Source organism: Ammodytes marinus (genome assembly GCF_949987685.1).
Source record: "Ammodytes marinus genome assembly, chromosome: 10".
In the NCBI taxonomy this organism is placed as follows: Eukaryota; Metazoa; Chordata; class Actinopteri; order Uranoscopiformes; family Ammodytidae; genus Ammodytes; species Ammodytes marinus.
The window spans coordinates 12,328,127-12,346,093 of NC_137214.1; the positions used below are offsets into that span (position 1 = coordinate 12,328,127).

General features: G+C 41.7%; 3 protein-coding genes across 4 annotated transcripts; 2 read left to right on the forward strand and 1 right to left on the reverse strand.

The window, feature by feature from the left end:
• Positions 1-226: 226 nt before the first annotated feature.
• Positions 227-8,164, reverse strand: tbc1d10c (TBC1 domain family, member 10C; the record flags this gene model as incomplete). The annotated part of the gene is made up of 10 exons (XM_080036043.1): positions 8,113-8,164; positions 7,555-7,695; positions 5,830-5,929; positions 5,595-5,702; positions 5,231-5,337; positions 4,947-5,061; positions 4,674-4,739; positions 4,015-4,204; positions 3,398-3,555; positions 227-2,839 (listed from the first exon to the last, which is right to left on the reverse strand). Exons 2-10 carry the CDS (start codon positions 7,689-7,691, stop codon positions 227-229), a joined length of 3,594 nt encoding a protein of 1,197 aa, XP_079892169.1. The 5' UTR covers positions 7,692-7,695; positions 8,113-8,164.
• A 486-nt stretch (positions 8,165-8,650) lies between these two features.
• ndufs8b (NADH:ubiquinone oxidoreductase core subunit S8b) lies at positions 8,651-12,629 on the forward strand. The gene is made up of 7 exons (XM_080035309.1): positions 8,651-8,714; positions 9,874-9,922; positions 10,021-10,086; positions 10,195-10,284; positions 11,009-11,181; positions 12,007-12,135; positions 12,260-12,629. Exons 2-7 carry the CDS (start codon positions 9,874-9,876, stop codon positions 12,389-12,391), a joined length of 639 nt encoding a protein of 212 aa, XP_079891435.1. The 5' UTR covers positions 8,651-8,714; the 3' UTR covers positions 12,392-12,629.
• Positions 12,630-13,617: 988 nt separating this feature from the next.
• On the forward strand, positions 13,618-16,946 carry ran (RAN, member RAS oncogene family). Of its 2 annotated transcripts, none has more exons than XM_080035401.1 (7): positions 13,618-13,685; positions 14,635-14,698; positions 14,853-14,937; positions 15,657-15,782; positions 15,915-16,102; positions 16,237-16,407; positions 16,567-16,946. In XM_080035401.1, the coding sequence occupies exons 2-7, from the start codon at positions 14,654-14,656 to the stop codon at positions 16,609-16,611; spliced, it is 660 nt and encodes a 219-aa protein (XP_079891527.1). In that variant the 5' UTR covers positions 13,618-13,685; positions 14,635-14,653; the 3' UTR covers positions 16,612-16,946. The 2 variants fall into 2 exon arrangements, with proteins under 2 accessions (XP_079891527.1, XP_079891528.1); XM_080035402.1 differs by having other exon boundaries at positions 13,620-13,685; positions 14,638-14,698.
• The last annotated feature ends 1,021 nt before the right edge of the window (positions 16,947-17,967 follow it).

Below are 17,967 nucleotides of genomic sequence, written 5' to 3' on the forward strand. Positions count from 1 at the left end.
TAGTGTGTATTAACACCAGATTTGTTTTTCAGCACGCACACAATACCCACAGGTAGCGGATCATGAGGAGATATTCCCCCAATTTTGACAAAAATGTATTTGATCAAAAGGCGTTCTCAAGAAACGCTGAGTCCACCTTTTAACAGAAAAGATGATGAGACAATGATCTGGATGAGGTCTGAAGCACTCACGCACTCAACAGATCCGATAACAATGATTTCTTCTGTCAAAAGTAAGATTCAGAAGCATGATTTCTTAAGTTCTGTGATCCGGTCTTTGCATCGGTGGTGCCTTTCTCGCTGGGCCCCTGAAAACTCTTCCCCCTGGTTTGTGGTTTCCTCCTCTCTCGCTGCCTCTCCTTCTCCAGCTCCTTCTCTCTCTTCTTTCTCGCCTTCTCCTCTTCCTTCTCCCTCCTCTCCCGCTCCCTCCGTCTCTTCCTCCTTTCTCTCGAGCTCAACTTGTCCCCCTCATCTTCCTGCACCGGCTTCCCCTTGCCTGTTCCGTCGCTGAAGTCCTGAATCAAGATCTTTGGGACTTGCATTTTGGTCTTTTTGGGCTGCTCTCCTCTCAGTCTGCGGAAGAGGCCGAAACGTTTGGGAACGTCGGGCTGAGGCGGCTGCTGTGTCGTTGTCCTTTCAGTCACTTCTGGAGTTGTATCAGGAGTAGTTTGTGTTTGGTTTACCGCCCCAGGATTGGACTGCAAATCTGTATGTTTGTCTTGTGGGACAGTAGGAATAGATTCCGATTGGCTAATTCTCTGTGGCAAGGTGAAGAGATCTTCAGAGAGCCTACGCCCTAACCTGGACCCACGGGAAGTGGACGACTTGCGGACACGGAAATCCCCAGAAGACTTGCTGCTGCTGCGTTGCCTAGATTCTTGTGTGTTACTCGGCTCAGTCTGGTCTTTGGAGAGGTGAGAACCTTTGTCCTGGACTTGTAGGCTACACTCAGTAATTGGTGAATTCCTGGCAGTGTTTGCCTCCACGTTTTCTGTACCCTCCTCCTCCTCTTCCTCCTCCTCTTCCACCACCACCCCTATAGTAGTGACCTGGATCTTTGCTTTTTCAGGCTCCTCGGAAGCACTGATTTCTTCTTCCAAACTCGACTTCCCATCAGGCTTGGCGGTGAGATTCACCCCCCCGGCCTGAGGCGGTGACGTCACTATCTCCTCCTGTGCAGGTGCTACTGGGTCATCATTCGTGTCCTCATTCATCTGAGTTTCCGTCAATGTTTCCACTGTTTGTGTTTGCTCATTGTCGACCTTGGCCTCTGAGTGTGCGGCTAGAATGATATCTTCATTTTCCTGTGTAGGTGTGATTGCTAGAATGTCACACTCCTCAGTCTCTGAACAATGAGCAAATGCTTCACTTGGCTCCGTCACTATGGCATCTGCAGCTGGTGTTTCCGCTTTGGCCTCTGTATCAGCTGCTATACCGGTCCCTTCTTTTGGTTGGATACATTCAGGGGGACAAATTATTAATGTTTCTGCTTCTGTCTCTGAATCTAAGTGTAGTTGTTGTGGATCTATTCCTACTATTTCAACCTCTGTGTTGTCCCGAGGGGCTGCATTTTTCTCTATGTTATCTTGATTCTGCGCCAGTCTGTCAGTTTCTGCCTCTGTCAGGGCGTGGTAGCACTCTTCTTTGGTCGAGTCTGTTTCTGCCAATGACTCATCATCGCTATGGAATTTTCCTTCAACCGCTTCTTCCTTGCAGCTTTCGTCTGTCTCTGTGATGGCTAATTGCTGTTGCTGTTTGTGTGTTTCTGTCTCTACTTTAGGAGCTTGGACGGTTGGAGCTTGGACACAACTGTCCATCTCTGAGCCTGGGCTTGACTCAGTTGTTGTTGTTGTTTCGGAGACTTCTTCGACTGTCTCCACCTGCTGTGGGTGTTGTTGCACATTTTCAGTTTCTGTGCGCTCATCCAGTTCCACCTTAGCCTGAATCAGCTGTTCCTCACTTGACTCAGCACTTTCTTGTGCGTCCACCTCTTTGTGTTTTGTATCTGCATCGGCTTCTTTCTCCATCTCAGTCCAATTTCCCTCCACGGCGGGTGTGTGTTCGCTTTCTGCCACTTGTTCTTCCGTCTCTTTGGTTGTGTCTTTCTCCTCGATGCCTTGGCTTTCAGAGTCCAGCTCTTCAGCTTGTTTGCGTTGAGGCTCATGTTCAATGGGCTGAATAATATTTTCAACTGTCTGATCTTTGGCTGGTTCTTGTTTTGGTTCTTCTACCTGCTCTGATAGCATTTTGTTTTCCTCCATCTCTTTAAATTCTTCCGTTTTCGTGACTGTTATTTCTACTTGTTCAACATTTTCTTTCACAGTGTCCGCTTCTTCTACGCGCTCCGTTTGTGTGTTTTGGATTTTGTCCATGTTTTGGGGCTGTTCTAAAGGTTCCTTATGTTCAGTTTGTTGTGTATGCTCCTCCGAGACCAAGTCCTCCTCCTCCTGAAGGCCCTCCACCTTCTTGAAACGTAACTCTGTCCAGCTCCTGCAGTCCTCCGTGGCTCCCATCGACACGTGCCGCGTCACTTTGACGCCACTGCTTTCCCAGTCGCCGGCACTAGCCCTGCCCCCTTTTCTCCACCTCTTGTGAAGGAGGGATGGAGACAGGGACAGAGTAGAGGACGAGCGAGCCAGGGGGAGAGACAGGTTGCCTTTCTCTCTCTCTCTCCTGTCCCTCTCTTCTTCGTTGTACCTGGCCCGCGCCCACGCCATCCGGTATCCCTGGCAACGGCCTCGTGGGTCGAAGGTGGATGAGGGTCTGTCTTTCCTCCACCTCTCCAACTCCTTCTCCGTCCGCTTCTCCAGGTCTTTGGCTGACAGCGGCACCGAGCACACCTGAGAAAAAGGGAGGAAAACAAAACATTGTGATTTTCAAAATTTTAGGGAAATAAACAGTGTAACAATCGCACAGTATTGTATTACAATTCACGCAGTACCAGCCAGTAAAACATATAAATCAGCATGTGGAATATTGTTTACAGATCTCTCTTTTTTTTTCAAGTTTTTTTTGCTTTTGCTGTGAACACCTAGATTCATCAAATGTAGATGCGGTCACTAAAAGCTTAACTTTACAGCCAACATGGACCAAAAGTCCTTAAAGTGATTTGGATGGAATCAAACCATCTGCTGTGCTCGCATGTAAACAGATCCGTCTCATACAATCATATCACAACAATCCATATCTGCTGACTGACAACTGTGTGGCACAGTTTAAGGCTCAGTTGAAAAGCCTGTACGTGTACCTTGATTTGGGTTTATGTTTTGTTAAATTACTGTACAGATGGAATAGTGTTTTTAAAAAGTAGTGTATTACACATTTGAAACAACATAAGTATAAGTAAAGCTTTTTTTTTTCTTGGAAGTAACTGATATCTAGCTAGTGTCCTTCTTTACCTCTGTTATGAATGTGTTGTCTTCCTCCTGGACCTGCTCCCTGACTCCCCTCAGCCTCTCCAGAGTTTCCATCTGGCCCTGACAGAGCTTCCTCTGCTCAGCCCGGCCCAGCACCCTACGCACCAGCACCACAGCCACCTGGAGCAGCACACGCACCCCTGCACAGAGAGGAGAGGAGGCAAGGTATGAGTGGGTGACGCATCAATTCCTTCAGACATAAAGTATTTCTGAGCAAATCCTTTTTCTACAAATGACTGTACATTAACAACTGATAAAAGGTGGAGTCAGAGCGATTCTCTAAGCTTGTGAAAATCAGTGAACATCCTCATGATTCAATGCTACCTGTCCGTACAGTTTGCGCTGATAAAAAAGATAAATAAAAAAATGTTAATACACTGCCCAGGCTCTGTAACTGGCGTGATGCCAATTTTGACAGAATGAGATTCAAAGATATGCATTTTTGGACATAAATGACTTGCTAATGTAAATATAAATCATAGTAGCAACATGTCATATTTTTACCATAGACAAGTTATTCAATTTCATCTTTTGGATATACACACATATTGTAGAAATGAATGGTTGCATGGCCACAGCAGCCTACTTGTGGGACGCACCATGGCAGAAAAAGAGGTCCCAGACTCTGAGCAGCGTGTTGAAGGGCAGGTGACGAGTGAACAGACACATGAGCCAGTCAGTGGCGAACATGAGGGGCTCCACCCCGTGCTGCTGCAGGTGTTTGTGTGCAGCTGGACACGTCCTCTTCAAGACCCAGGTCAGCATGGCCGCGTCAAACAGGACTCCCTCCTACAGGAGCACACATGATCAGACAGTTCACGAATACAGAGATCCAAACAATAATTTGTCTTATTGGTGTGTAATTTCCTAATTTTAGGAAGTTTCTTTGAAAAATCATAAATCTTACTTCCATTTAAATTATAGTAAATATTTATTCATTATTTAGATTGAGATCTCTCTCGATTTATTACTGGAGACTTAATTCTCTATTATGGTGACTTATACTGACCAGCTGTGCACAGTGCACTGACTACATAACTATTTTCATTGTACTAGCAAAGCCTCCTTCTAGGAAATTATTCTATTGAATTACTGGGATCCATACTTAATTAATTTATAGTACAAATCCAATGTACAAATGAACACAAATCAGCTTTCTAATCGAATCTGCTGGCCTACATGTAAATGATCTGTGTGTAAATAGGTCAAAACTAAACACATTTTCATGTACATGGTATACACGTGTGAGGTTCCTCACCAACAGAGAGCTGTAGTATCCAGGCAGGTACTGCTCACTGATCTGCACCAGACACCAGAAGGCCTCCTGCCAAGGTCACATAGTCAAGTAACACATCAATTCAGATGCCACAGTAGCACATTTAGTTTTTGGACCATAATATTTCTAAGGCTGTTGTGCTTCTGAGGTAGTGTTGGTGCAAAGGGACAGGATGCAAAAACAGTATTAATAGGAAGCAGAAATTGCATCTCCTTTATCGGACAGAGAGAGTTAAACAGTGCTATTGATCATTACCTCAGCGGGCATGTTCATCAGCAGCACTGCAGCCACGGGCCCCTGTGCCTGGCAGTAACCCTCCTCTGGTTGATACTGAGTGTAGGCTTTCAAAACGCGAAACAAACCTCGCTGCCTGCACACCAAAGAAAAACACATACGCAAACCACATGTTAAAACCTCATGATGATACAGATCCAGTGGTAAAAGCTGATGCATGCTCAACACTAAAGAAACTGTAGCACTGTTATTTAACTTTCAGCGTTATCAAAATCGAAATGAATAGAAATAGAAAAGTGTCATACCCATGTCCATCCTTGGAGAGGAACATTTCATGGAAAGGGAACTGTCGGTCCAGGTCTCTCTCGATCACGTCCACCCAGCTCTGCAGAGCGGCCTGCGTGTCCAGAGACTAACAAGGACGAGACAAAAAGACAGTTCTTTGCTAGTTCTTCATTTCCAATTTCAATTCACAATGATATTACACAGAGAATAGCAGGAAATCCTCACACTTTTCTAATCAATGAATCACGATGGAAGACTACACATTCATCCATTGTGATTCAGGTGCTGAAGCAATATTTTTTTTTTTCTAGCCCTGCTGTCCGTGGTTGTTGCTGCAGATTTGTAAGAATGAACCACAGTAAGAGAAGTGCTTAATGTTCTTGCCTTATAGAGGTTGTCGTTTTGTTTCATCCTGTCAGTGGCTCCACACAGCAGAGGCCAGCACTTTGCTCTGAGTGAGGCCGGGATGCCTTTCTGACACTGCACTTTGACCTGAGGGACATTGGTAACACAGACACTGGATCATCTCAGAGTAGAAACGATTGGCGACATTAGCCCACATCAGGGAGTTTATATACACTACATGTAATGACATCCCGTGTCTAAGTGAGGACCACACCTTACTGGTCTTCTTGATTAGAAAACGATCCCATTGGCCGATGATGTTTATCCATTTGGCCTCCCTCTGCCTGACCAGCTCAGGTGTTGGGCCCACACTCCTGGCATGAAAACAACACACAAAATAACTAGGTGGGCAGTTAACACATGGGACAAGTCTATTCAATGTTCAGATGAGAGCCTTTTTTTCAGCTGCTGACTGACTGTACAGACTAAAGGCCCTTGAAGCAGTCGTTAAGTTTAATTTAGTGTAATTTGTTTATTGTTTTTTGGACAGTGCCCTTTAATTATTAACCTTACAACTTATTTCCAGCTGTATTCCCCGGCCATTTGTCAATAGGCAAGTTGGAGGCCAGTGTGCAGAGTTGCTGCATGCACTTTTCTCGTGTTGTCATTCTAGAGAGGCAGCGCTTCGAAAATCATTACAGGAAACAGGAAAACCACACGGTAGCAGTTTTGAAGTCTCCATGGCAACAGGTCAGGATGTTATCAATGGGGAGGCGGGGGGTGGGGAGGGGGGGTTGAAGTCGACAGGTAGCAGTTTGCTCAGATGGTCCTGAATCCTGATGATGAATTTAAACCGATTAATTTTGTCCACCAGTAAAATGTTAAGTGTCATTGTTGCTGAAAGATAATGTAAATATGTATAGTCAACATATTCTGAACATTTTTGCTTTTATTATCTAGAGTTATAGTTTAGGACTCCGTGGACTTCAAACTGGCCTGACACACCTTTTTGCTTTATAACAAATGAAGCCTTTTCCACACAAGGTAAAGCCATAACGACATTGTGGCATGTCTCTGAAAACATACTAGTTGTAGTTTTGTAGATATCTGATGAATATTCCAGCCAACATGTTTAACTTTGTATGCGGTTGAATATTGACATTTCAATTGACTGTTTCCTCATTTAAGCTCACCCACTGCAACTGTGAAGATCAAACATTACTTTCTGTGGAAAAACAAGGCTTTTTTTTATACTCAAGCAGGAACACCTTGCTCTTGTTTGTGCATTTGTTTTCTCAAATAAATGGTTTGGTAACGGCAGCTTTCTTTTTCAGACCTGTTTACTCGTTGTCTATTTGACTGAAGTGTGTTACTCACTTCCCCAGTGGTTTTTCTGTGTTTTGGATGCGAACACGCTTCAGTCTCATTAAAAATATTGGTTCAGATATGTGGTCTCTTTAGAAGGTACGTGGTCTTGCTTCGGAAGGAAATTACATTTGAAATACAGTTTTTTTTTCTCTACTTTTTGCTTGTTACGATTTGAGAAACTGAATATTTTCCCCTCTTGAATCCAAAAAAAAGAGAGAGACATGACTGTTATTTATAGGGGTCACAAACCAGAAACACAAATATATCCTTTATGTAGTAATAGCATTGATTATTTAATAATCTGATAAGAGTAGTATGAATACATCCATATAGGTTAATTGTTGACTGACACAATTATATTATTTGATAACTGTATCTTACAGAACAGCTATTTTATAGAATTGAATCAGACTTTGTTTTTGACAATCGACGAAAATGAGTCAATTTTGGTAATTCACTACCATTCTGAGGTTTGGTGGTGTGTTTCTTGTGTGGTGTGTATTTTAGTTTTACATTTTGTTCCAGTATTTATCTGGACAAACAGCTTTCTACAGTCTTATTGCAAAGAGAATAATAACAGACATAAAAGTAACACTTGACAAGTAGAAATGTGTAACCGCTCAGTGCTCACCCAGCTGTGGATCCATTGGTCAAGATGAAGCCAAACCGGTCTGTCTCAGGTTCCAGACTAACCTCTGACCCTGCATCAGATCCTGAGCTGTCCTCCTCACTGACAGTCTTCTGGGCTGGACACGATGGACTCAACATCTTGCTGTAACCCAGGAGAAGGCTCTCATTACTCAGCATGTGACTGTGCACTCGTACCATCATGATGTGGCTCTGCATCAGAGACCTGTGACTTTACAATACCTCTTACATGTCAATATATTAAAGATGTTCACTGCCTTTACCCCTTCCAAAAACACTGCTCTTGGCTATGTTTAGTTTGTTATTGTTAATAATAAATTATACATGCCTGCTTCATTTCATTACTTTTTAAAAGTAGAGTACATGCTTTACCACCCGTATTTAAATCCAGCCAGGGTTATGACATCTGGCTGGCTTAGTGTATTTTTTACCCTTAGAGCAATAATCAGCTTTCTTCCTTGATCCAACAATAAACACAACCACATTGAGAGAAGCCTACAGCTATTCAATCTAAAAAAAATTTGCATTTAAATGTAATTACCTTTTTTACATTTCCGTCATGTTTGATCACTCGGTTGTTGAGGAGGTGAAGTGTGAGATGCTCCACTGATGACAGAGGAAGACAAACTTCCTCTCTCTCTCTCTCTCTCTCTCTCTCTTGCTCATCTGCTCTCTGACTCTCTCCCCCTCCCTCCCTCCATTTCTGTGTTACCATGCGTAATAATACCCTATGATCAAATTCCCCTTTGGCTGTTATTGCAGGAAACTTAACTATTTATGGATTATAGTAGGCTATTATTATTAATTTAGCTTTCATGGAAGTCATACTATGTTGCTCAAATGTGATTCATCAAACATGACATCAGAGTCAGTAGATTTAGGCTTAGGCTAGGGGCTATAATATGCTCTGCTGGTTATGTCCTTAAAAGTGCTTCCTCTTTTCTGCAAAATGTGTGATGCGTTTGCTTACTGTGGGAAATCCTGCAGTTGTTAAAAGTGGAAAAAAAGCCCCAAGAGTGAAATTGGTTTGCTATTACCTAACTAAGAATGTAACCAGGAGCAATTGAATGCCACATTAATAGCCTACAATTGCGCAGTTCATGTTCCTCTGTCTATCTGCTCGTTGTCGTTCACTTGAGACAGGTAAGTTTAGCTATTTGAAGAATATTTTAAAAGCGATTACTGTTGACTTGCCAATTATTTGGGGCTATGGGAGTCCAGCTGCCTGATAGCATACTACTCGTAAAATTACCCTAAATCAACCCGCTATTATGAGAGTGGAGTTGATGATGAGCGACGTAGGCTAGTTAAGACTGTATTAGCAGCTCAGCAGTCACTTTTTTTTTCTTTACACGTGTAAGCCTATCCTCCGACTCAATTGAGAAGGGCTAAAATAATAAACGCATTTAAGAAAACTGCGTGGCGGTTATTTAATTTCTAATGAGGCGTTCAGGTTGTATTTTAGAGCATGTTTAGCCTACTCAATTTAGCCAAACGAATTACCCACGTGCCTACAGACTTTAGGCCTATTAGCCTAGGAAATGTAAACATAAAAACAATCTCCATCATCGGGATATATTGACATTCGCTAGGGGCTTTTATTGATTTTCACTGTTGAATCAGCGCCTATCTAGCCCGGCCAAGTTTTTCACTAGATAAAGTCTATTTAATGAATAGCTTAGCTATCTCTCTTTTTTCCCGTTTAGCCTACAATGCGTGGCTGCAACAAAAAGCCTACACTATTGGAATAATCCTTTCATGTTCCCAATTCGCATAAACTGGAAGTGATGCGGCTTTTTCCCATTCTGCCGGTATGCCATGAACGTAGCAAACCGTTGACGTAGTAGCAGGGATTTGGGGCGCGAGATTACATGTGCCTAGTCAGCTGGCAGTCTATTTCTTTCTTTATACTGTATATCCATGGTCTACTATGGTCTCCCCTCCCTCCTCCCTTGTTTTCAATGAAGAGGTTTTTCTCTCTCTCTCTCCTGGGTGGCAACAATTAAGGTTTCCTGCATCTTTTGTGAAATGTCAAATAAGCAGCATAATAAATAAAAAGGATAAGACTGCAGTTTTATTTTTATGTGGAAAATGTATTTTCCCTTCCTACATAAATGTTGGAATAAAACATGTGCTTGGCTTTATTTCTTATCTTTATTTATGGAATGTTCAGTCTCCCACATGGCAGTAATGGACCTACAAGTTGGATGTTTGTCATCTCACTGGGTACAATGGATTTAAGTTCATCTAATGAGTCTCATCTATGTCACCATACGCTTTACAAGTTTCCTCTTTTTCTCAGATGTCTTCTACACTGAGTCTGCGTCTTCTCCACTGCTACTCAAAGCCAGGTAGCACCACTGATGAAGCAGATGTCATTAAAATAATAATGTCTACATGCAAACCAGGATGTATTCACATAGGCCTACCATTTGCATGTTATCTCCAGGCACATTCGGTTATGGTCCTGGTGGCGTGCGATCTTTCAGTCTCAGCGTGCAGACAAAGGGCTATAGTAGGTGCCAACTACAAGCAATTCACACATGTGCATCCTAAAAGGAGTGACCATATGTTAGAAATGTGTCTAATCATTCCCTCTTCTCTCCCTGTGTTCTCATTGTAGAGTATGTAAACGCTCAGGAGCTGCAGACAGACCTGAGGTCCATCACTGACCGGGCTGCCACGACCCTCCTTTGGACCGAACTCTTTAGAGGTTGGGAATTATGGGATTACTGTTCAGCTAACCTGTGTTGTGTGCACAGTTGAAGCCTTTGTGATATTCTATATTTAACATGAACATATTTCATGAAAAGAAAAAAAGTGCCTTCATGTGTATTCAAAGCCTGCTTAAGGGATTGAGTGAGAGACACAGTAAATCAGAATCAACAATACTTATTGATCCCCGGGGAAATTAGGTTTGTTACAGTTGCTCCAATTAAGAATAGAAACATGTGAAAGAAACAAATGTAAAGAATATGTGCTTAAGGCCACAAGGTTAAACCAACAATAAAAACCTAACAATATATAATATAAGAATAAGAAGTAAATAAGTAAGTAAGTATGAACATTATTATACAATATGCGCAAATGTAAGTACTGGAAATAATTGAAGTATATTATCTATAGCCTATGCCAAGATGAGATGTGTTATACATAATGTAAAATATATATTATGTAAATCAGAATTTTTTTATGAATAAATATGGCATCATATCATAACAATAATGTGGAAACAGCGATGTAATTATTAGTGATGTGTACAGTCAACTTATTGCACTGAAGAAATATCGCAAATGAAAGTCGGTTATAAATAATAATTAATAATAATAACAAAAATAAACTGTGTATGTACCGGGAGGTAAACTAATGCATTAGTGTTGGGGGTCATTGTGAGTCATACATCTCTTTTGGCTACCTGTGGCAATGCCTTCCTGCAGGTTTGGGGATGACCATGAGCTACCTGTTCCGTGAACCTGCCACCATCAACTACCCGTTTGAGAAGGGGCCCCTGTCCCCCCGCTTCCGTGGAGAGCACGCCCTCCGCCGCTACCCCAACGGAGAGGAGCGCTGCATCGCCTGTAAGCTGTGTGAGGCCGTCTGCCCTGCTCAGGTGAACACACAAGCACACACTCATAAAGACGGTATAGCCTGGTGAGACAAGCCTGATCTTGTAAGCTTCACATTGGTTTCGCTGCAGGAGAAAAAAAACAGGCTGGTCTCATAAAGACGGCTATAAAGAAGGAGCAATGTCACTTTTCACTTTAAAGTACGTTTATTTATTTATTTATTTTTTTAGATTTTTTGGGGCATTTGTATGCTTTATTGATAGTGTAGAGACAGAGTTGAAACGGGGCAGAGAGGGGAGTGACATGCAGAGAACGACCGCGGGCTGGAATCGAACCCCGGTCCGCTGCTGGCCGAGGCCCATGGGGGGGACGCCCTACCAACTGAGCTAAGGGCGCCCCCAAGTACGTTTATTTTATATAGCACCTGACCTGTCTACATCAGATATGTCATAAAGTATGTTGGCTATTATGTCCCTTATTTGAGGATAAAGTTTATTTTTCTTGTTTTGGTGTTTCACTATTAATTTTTATCTTCACTTTGTCAGTCAACTGTCCCCATGGTAGGGAGACCTGGTCAGCTATAAAAGTATCCCAAACAGTGTGTGTTTTCTGGCTGAACATGGTGAAAAAACAAAAAAGCCTCAGTCATGTAACCTATATGTCAATCTCACAGATACAAAAAGGTACACACTGTACTTTTCCACACTGCACTTTATCTCATTGTATAGCTTTAAAGGTAATCCATTTTGCATTTATAAATATAGATTTATAACAACTTTGTTTTATCTAAAAGGCCATTAAAGCTATTGTTCTAGAACTTCTAACATATGCAATGCTCCCTTCTTTTTCCTCCCTATGTTGAAATCCAGGCCATTACCATTGAAGCTGAGACTCGAGCTGATGGCAGCAGGAGAACTACACGCTACGACATTGATATGACCAAATGTATTTACTGTGGCTTCTGCCAGGAAGCCTGCCCTGTTGACGCCATTGTTGAGGTAAAAATAAGCTTAATCGTGTACAACGAATAGGGGATTCTTAAGAGCTGAAAATATTTATTTAATTCATTCAAAGGGGCATTATTGACCCAAACCACCTTTTCCCCCTCAATCCTACCCTCAGGGTCCAAACTTTGAGTTCTCCACAGAGACCCACGAGGAGCTGCTATATAACAAAGAGAAGCTGCTCAACAATGGAGACCGATGGGAGGCAGAGATAGCAGCCAACATACAGGCAGATTACCTGTACAGGTAGACTCACTGTTGTACCTGCACACTGCTGCTTTTAAGTGTCATACATGAAAATGACATGATCCTCCTATGCAAAAGAGATTATTTTGTAGCTTTAGAGATACTCCAGTGAGTAACATATAAGCCTTGCTGCCTGAGATTCAGATAAACACGCACAAACTGTATATCTTGACATTTCTGAAAGAGTATATTTATGTAATGTTGCTGCTGCTATTTAAAAATACTGCAATAAACCATGTTTAAAAAAGTTCAACAATAGATTTGTCTGTTTCATTAAAGTTGGTGGTGAAACAATCAGACAATCAATTCATGACAAGCTCTGGATCAAACTGTAGAAAATGGAGGATTTTACTGCTTTTGTCTGTTTTATATATCATGGTAAATATCTTACATGTTGACTGTTGGTCAAACAAAACAAAGCAATTTAATAACTTTACTGTCTTTTATTAGTAAACTCAATATCTGTGTATGTCAGATAAAACCTGGGATATGGGCTTTGGGAACTTGTGATGAGCATTTTTTTCACCAAGCATCTGATGGGTATATGGGGAAAAGGATCAGTTGATAAAACAATAATGAAAATAATTAGTAGCAGCCCTTAGAATGACTCAATCTTACAAAATAATTAAACATGATAGGAACAGGCAATTGCTATGTAAGTTTGTCTTATGATAATGTGGGCCTTATGGTATACAAAACGTAGGCCTATCATTTTGGGTAAAGATATGCTACAACGTATCTGTATATGTCTACATTCAAATGTACACATTTTCTAACAAGTTTTCTAGCCTACAACTTATGGCATGTTTGATGTAGCCTAAGAGAATTGAATTGAATACGATCAATTTTACAATAACTCAAATAAAATAGAAAAAATAACACCTTCTACAAGTGATTGGTCCAATGAAAAAGCATGACCATTCTCTTTAATTCGGTGTGTCATTTCAGATCATTTTAAACACTAATCTAAAACGCCAAAAATATGTCACTTTATTGTTGCAACGTGATCATATCGGATCACGCAATTTCGATCTGCATGATGGTAAAGCAAGAGGCATTTGTAAATGACTGAAACATTTATAAAAACACTTCTTAAGAGACGTAAAGATCCACATTGCTGACTCATGGTCTGTGTGGTGCGTACCCTAAAATCAACAGTGAAAATCAAACGCCTTTTTACCGCTGAGGTGGTCACATGATAAGGGCGGAAACTGCCTCATAGTCCACGCTGAATCTCCCGCGAATGCAGCCATTTACCTCTTTTCCTCGTAGCAGTCTGGTAGCAGCCAGAGAAACCGGTGAGTCTCTATTTTCTTCGCTTGTTACGGGCCATCTCTGTATTTCAAGTCGTGTGTTTATCTGTTAAAGTCAATTACAACGATGGGAAACTTGATGGTAAGGTCTGGGTTTATGTTGTGACTCGAGTATAACCTCATGACGGCTGAATAACTAGATTAGGCCAGTGCTTTTCTTGCGCTAACTCCCGAGCTAGCGGCTAAGCTAGCTCGGTGGAAAGAATGGCTTCCATGCTGTGGTGGCTAACCGCTAACTAGCACAGCACAGCTCTGCCTCATTTCACTGCTTTGTTCTGGAACCCCGCTTATATACTATCTGATTGAGTGTGTTTGTTATACATTTCTACTGAATGTACCAAGTGAGTTAATTGTGTACAGTTATTTTTGTGTGGAATGAATCAGCTGCAACATAGAACACATTAGAGTGTCGTGGTCCGATTGTTCCAGCCGAACAAGAAAAAGTGCGCTCGCGCTTCGTGTGGCGCACTCAAACTGACGTTAATAGCTCGCTAGCTAGCAGGTAGTTGCATTGAAACCATGGACATATAAAGAAAGATTGAAACACGGGCTCAAGATCGATTTGTGTCTTGTTTGTCTAAAATCGTTTGCGTGTAGTGTTTATATATGACACTGTCATTTGAACAATTACAGCCGTTGACGTAAGGCTAACATTACATCCAAACGTGTCGGAACGTTGGTGTGTATGGAAAATTTTAGACATCTGTCTGTATCACTAGGTAACTGGCGTTGCAGTCTAACGGTCGGCTGTTAAAGTCGAAACTACTGCAACAAATTGTAATTCAACCTTGGCTTTTGCCTCGGCTTTATTTCCACAAATTGACGCAGAACCAGGTAGTTGCTAACGCAGCTAGCTAAACGTTACTAAGAAGTTAACATAGCCAACAGGGGTATGACGGTGAATGTGCTAACATGCCCGCCTTGTTTTGTTTAGCAGCAGAAAAATCGCAACCATGGCGGACTCGATGGCACAGTGTGTTCCTGTGGCGGTTTTTAAGGTAAGTGTTTGCTGTGTATTACACTTATGTGCTAACCTGGCGGGCCTTTTAAAGAGCACACAGGAGTGCTTGTGGTACATGGTCTAGCTGTGCAAATGATGAGTGCGCTGAACCAGTACCAACCAGTCCAAACTCACTGCTCCCTCTCTTACAGCTGGTGTTAGTTGGAGATGGAGGCACCGGGAAAACCACCTTCGTGAAGAGGCACATTACAGGAGAGTTTGAGAAAAAATATGTTGGTGAGTATATTACATGTTATGAAGTGAATTACATACTTTTAGTTTGATAATGAGTTGAAATGTTGGTACTAACTTTTAAATCGAAGCATTGCTGCATAGTCATGGGCAATTAACCATTATTATGCATCATGTCAGCTGGGCCAGATTGACCTGTTAGTGGGTCCTTGGACCTCAACATAAACTAGGGAACCCCTATTGATTCCCCCCCTCACCATTGTGGTCTAATATATTAGTAATGTTTAATAATTCAGTCCATAATAAGAAGTAACTATAGGCTAGAAATGTCAAGGAGCTAAGTTTGAGGGGATTTTAGGTGTTAGTGTTTTGTAGTTTGTCCACCAGAGAGCACTCACAGATGGATTTTTCAGTTTTTTAAAATATCCTGCAGGTATCTTGATCCAAAAAGAATACATAGATTTAGTATGTTGTACTTCTTAAAAAAATTTTTTTTAATTTTTTTTAGCTCATTATTGGCCTAACAAATCAATTATTTTATCAAACTGATTGCTGGTCCATGGTTTAATATCGTGTGTAAGAATGGATTGCACTATACTGCTATAGTAATAACAATCTTGCAATTTAGGAAAATAAAATCCAACCTCTAAAGGAGTTATAGAAAAGGCAATTCGTGTAACACTTACCTTGACTCAACCAAACTTGCCCCATCATATTTTCACCTTTCTTGCTCTAATACATTTGGCCTTTGCTTGTTATTTTAGCTACTCTGGGAGTAGAGGTGCACCCGCTGATGTTCCACACCAACAGAGGAGCGATCAAGTACAATGTGTGGGACACAGCTGGCCAGGAGAAATTTGGAGGACTGAGAGACGGCTACTACATTCAAGGTACTCTTCAAAATCAAAAATAATTCAGTTTATTAAATCATGGATTACATGACCAATCACCATTGATATGAAATTTTAACCTTCCCTCTCATCTTAAAATAATGTGTTGAAACGTTCTTGCTACCTCCACAGCTCAGTGCGCTATCATCATGTTTGACGTCACCTCTCGAGTTACCTATAAGAACGTGCCCAACTGGCATCGTGACCTGGTCCGTGTCTGTGAGAACATTCCCATCGTCCTGTGCGGCAACAAAGTGGACATCAAGGACAGGAAAGTCAAAGCCAAGAGCATTGTGTTTCATCGCAAGAAGAACCTGCAGGTAAAGACTGCTCACAAATCTTTCAAAATGTCCATCCTTATTGACACATCATTTTCTGTGTGTGAATTGCATATAAAACACTGGTTTGAGTCCGTTTTGCCCTAAACTATAATATGTGACTGCGCTTTCCCCAGTACTACGACATTTCTGCCAAGAGTAACTACAACTTTGAGAAGCCTTTCCTGTGGCTAGCAAGGAAGTTGATTGGCGATCCCAACCTGGAGTTTGTAGCTATGCCTGCCCTCGCACCCCCAGAGGTCCAGATGGACCCGACCCTGGCTGCAAAATACGAGCAAGAGCTTCAAGTGAGTATTGCGCTGCAGGTGCAATGTCTGTTTGGGTGACTGTTATATATTTCAACCAAGCAGCTTTTTAACCCTAGACAAGTAAACTGAATAAAAAAGCAGCATATACATTTTTGTTGGAATCTAAAAGAATGATCTGTCTTGTCTCCTACTGTGCAGGTTGCATCACAAACAGCACTCCCAGATGAAGAAGATGACCTCTAACCTGTTACTTGTATTTTCCCTCGCACCCCCCAACCGTGGACAGGAAGTTGTTGGAGTTTTGCCCCCTTACTGTAAAATCCCTTTTCAGATTTTTTATTTTTGAATTTTTTTGTTTGTTTTAAAAACTAAGGAAAAAACAATTGGTGGAAAAGTTTGTGGTTCTAATATCACTGTTTAAGACACACCCACCCTAGTGTTGTCGTTGGCATGGCGACGTGCTACTCTTCATCGTCAAGCACCCTCCACTGCACTTACCCAGCTCAAATGATGATGATGCTGTTGTGTACTGGAACCGCTAAGGGGAGTAAACTTTGAATAAAAACATTCTAAATAAATCATGGCTCTGTTTTTGCTTTCCATGCCAGCTGTGTCCCCATGGTCACAGGGACTTTTAGTTGAAAGTAGTTTGTTTGCGTATTTCATGAAAGACAGGATGAATGCCAAGATACTTTTCCATTGTAGACATTTTGACATAACACTGTAGAACAAATCGGGTATTGACTTGAATGATGCCTCTGTTATGTTGTCAAAGCCATGAGCTAGCCTGTAAACCCGACCAAATGAAAGACAGGGAAGTAGTAGCCTAGGTTAGATGGGCGTTAAGTAGTGTTAAGGTGGATTCATACCTCCGGATCATGGACATCTGATCCGGACGAAATTCGTCACTAATGTCACTTTGCCATGTAACATGCTAACGCACCGATGGCCGCTAGATGTCAGTCTTTCTCTATTCAGAGAAATTCAACAATTACGTAATGGCTTTACTTACTGCACATTCGCTGTGACATGTACCGTCCGTACCATCAGACACTGGCGGTGCTGACTGCTTTGGATGTGCGCACAATTAAAACACCTGGCAGGCAAGAGACAGTTCCCACTCAGTCCCAAGTTATAATTAAATGATTCCTCTGAAAGCCAGGCAAATAGAGATTTTACCACATCACCGATAATGTGATAACCAGATAGCCATGCTAGCTTTCATTTCCCCAATAGAAACCTATCGATCCTCCTAAGGTAGATTGTTTGGTAAACTAAAATCAGAAACTTCGTGAATGTGGTGTAGGCTACTGAGAACTGGTGAGATTATTATGTTAACTGCATGTTAAAAGGTCAACAACTGTATCTGCCGAGGAAGAAAATGCGATATCATCTAAAGCTCTAGAACAGTAAGAGCGGATCTTGTGGTGAGATTGTTGTCAACTTCCTATAGTCAAACAGCCTATTGTGTAAGTATTGAATTAAAAATAATCTATTAAAAGAGAAGACATTAGCCTACTAGCGCACCTCCTTATCATTTTGCAGATCCATAGGCTATTTCAAATCAGGGACAGTGCACCCTACATTGAATGAACCATG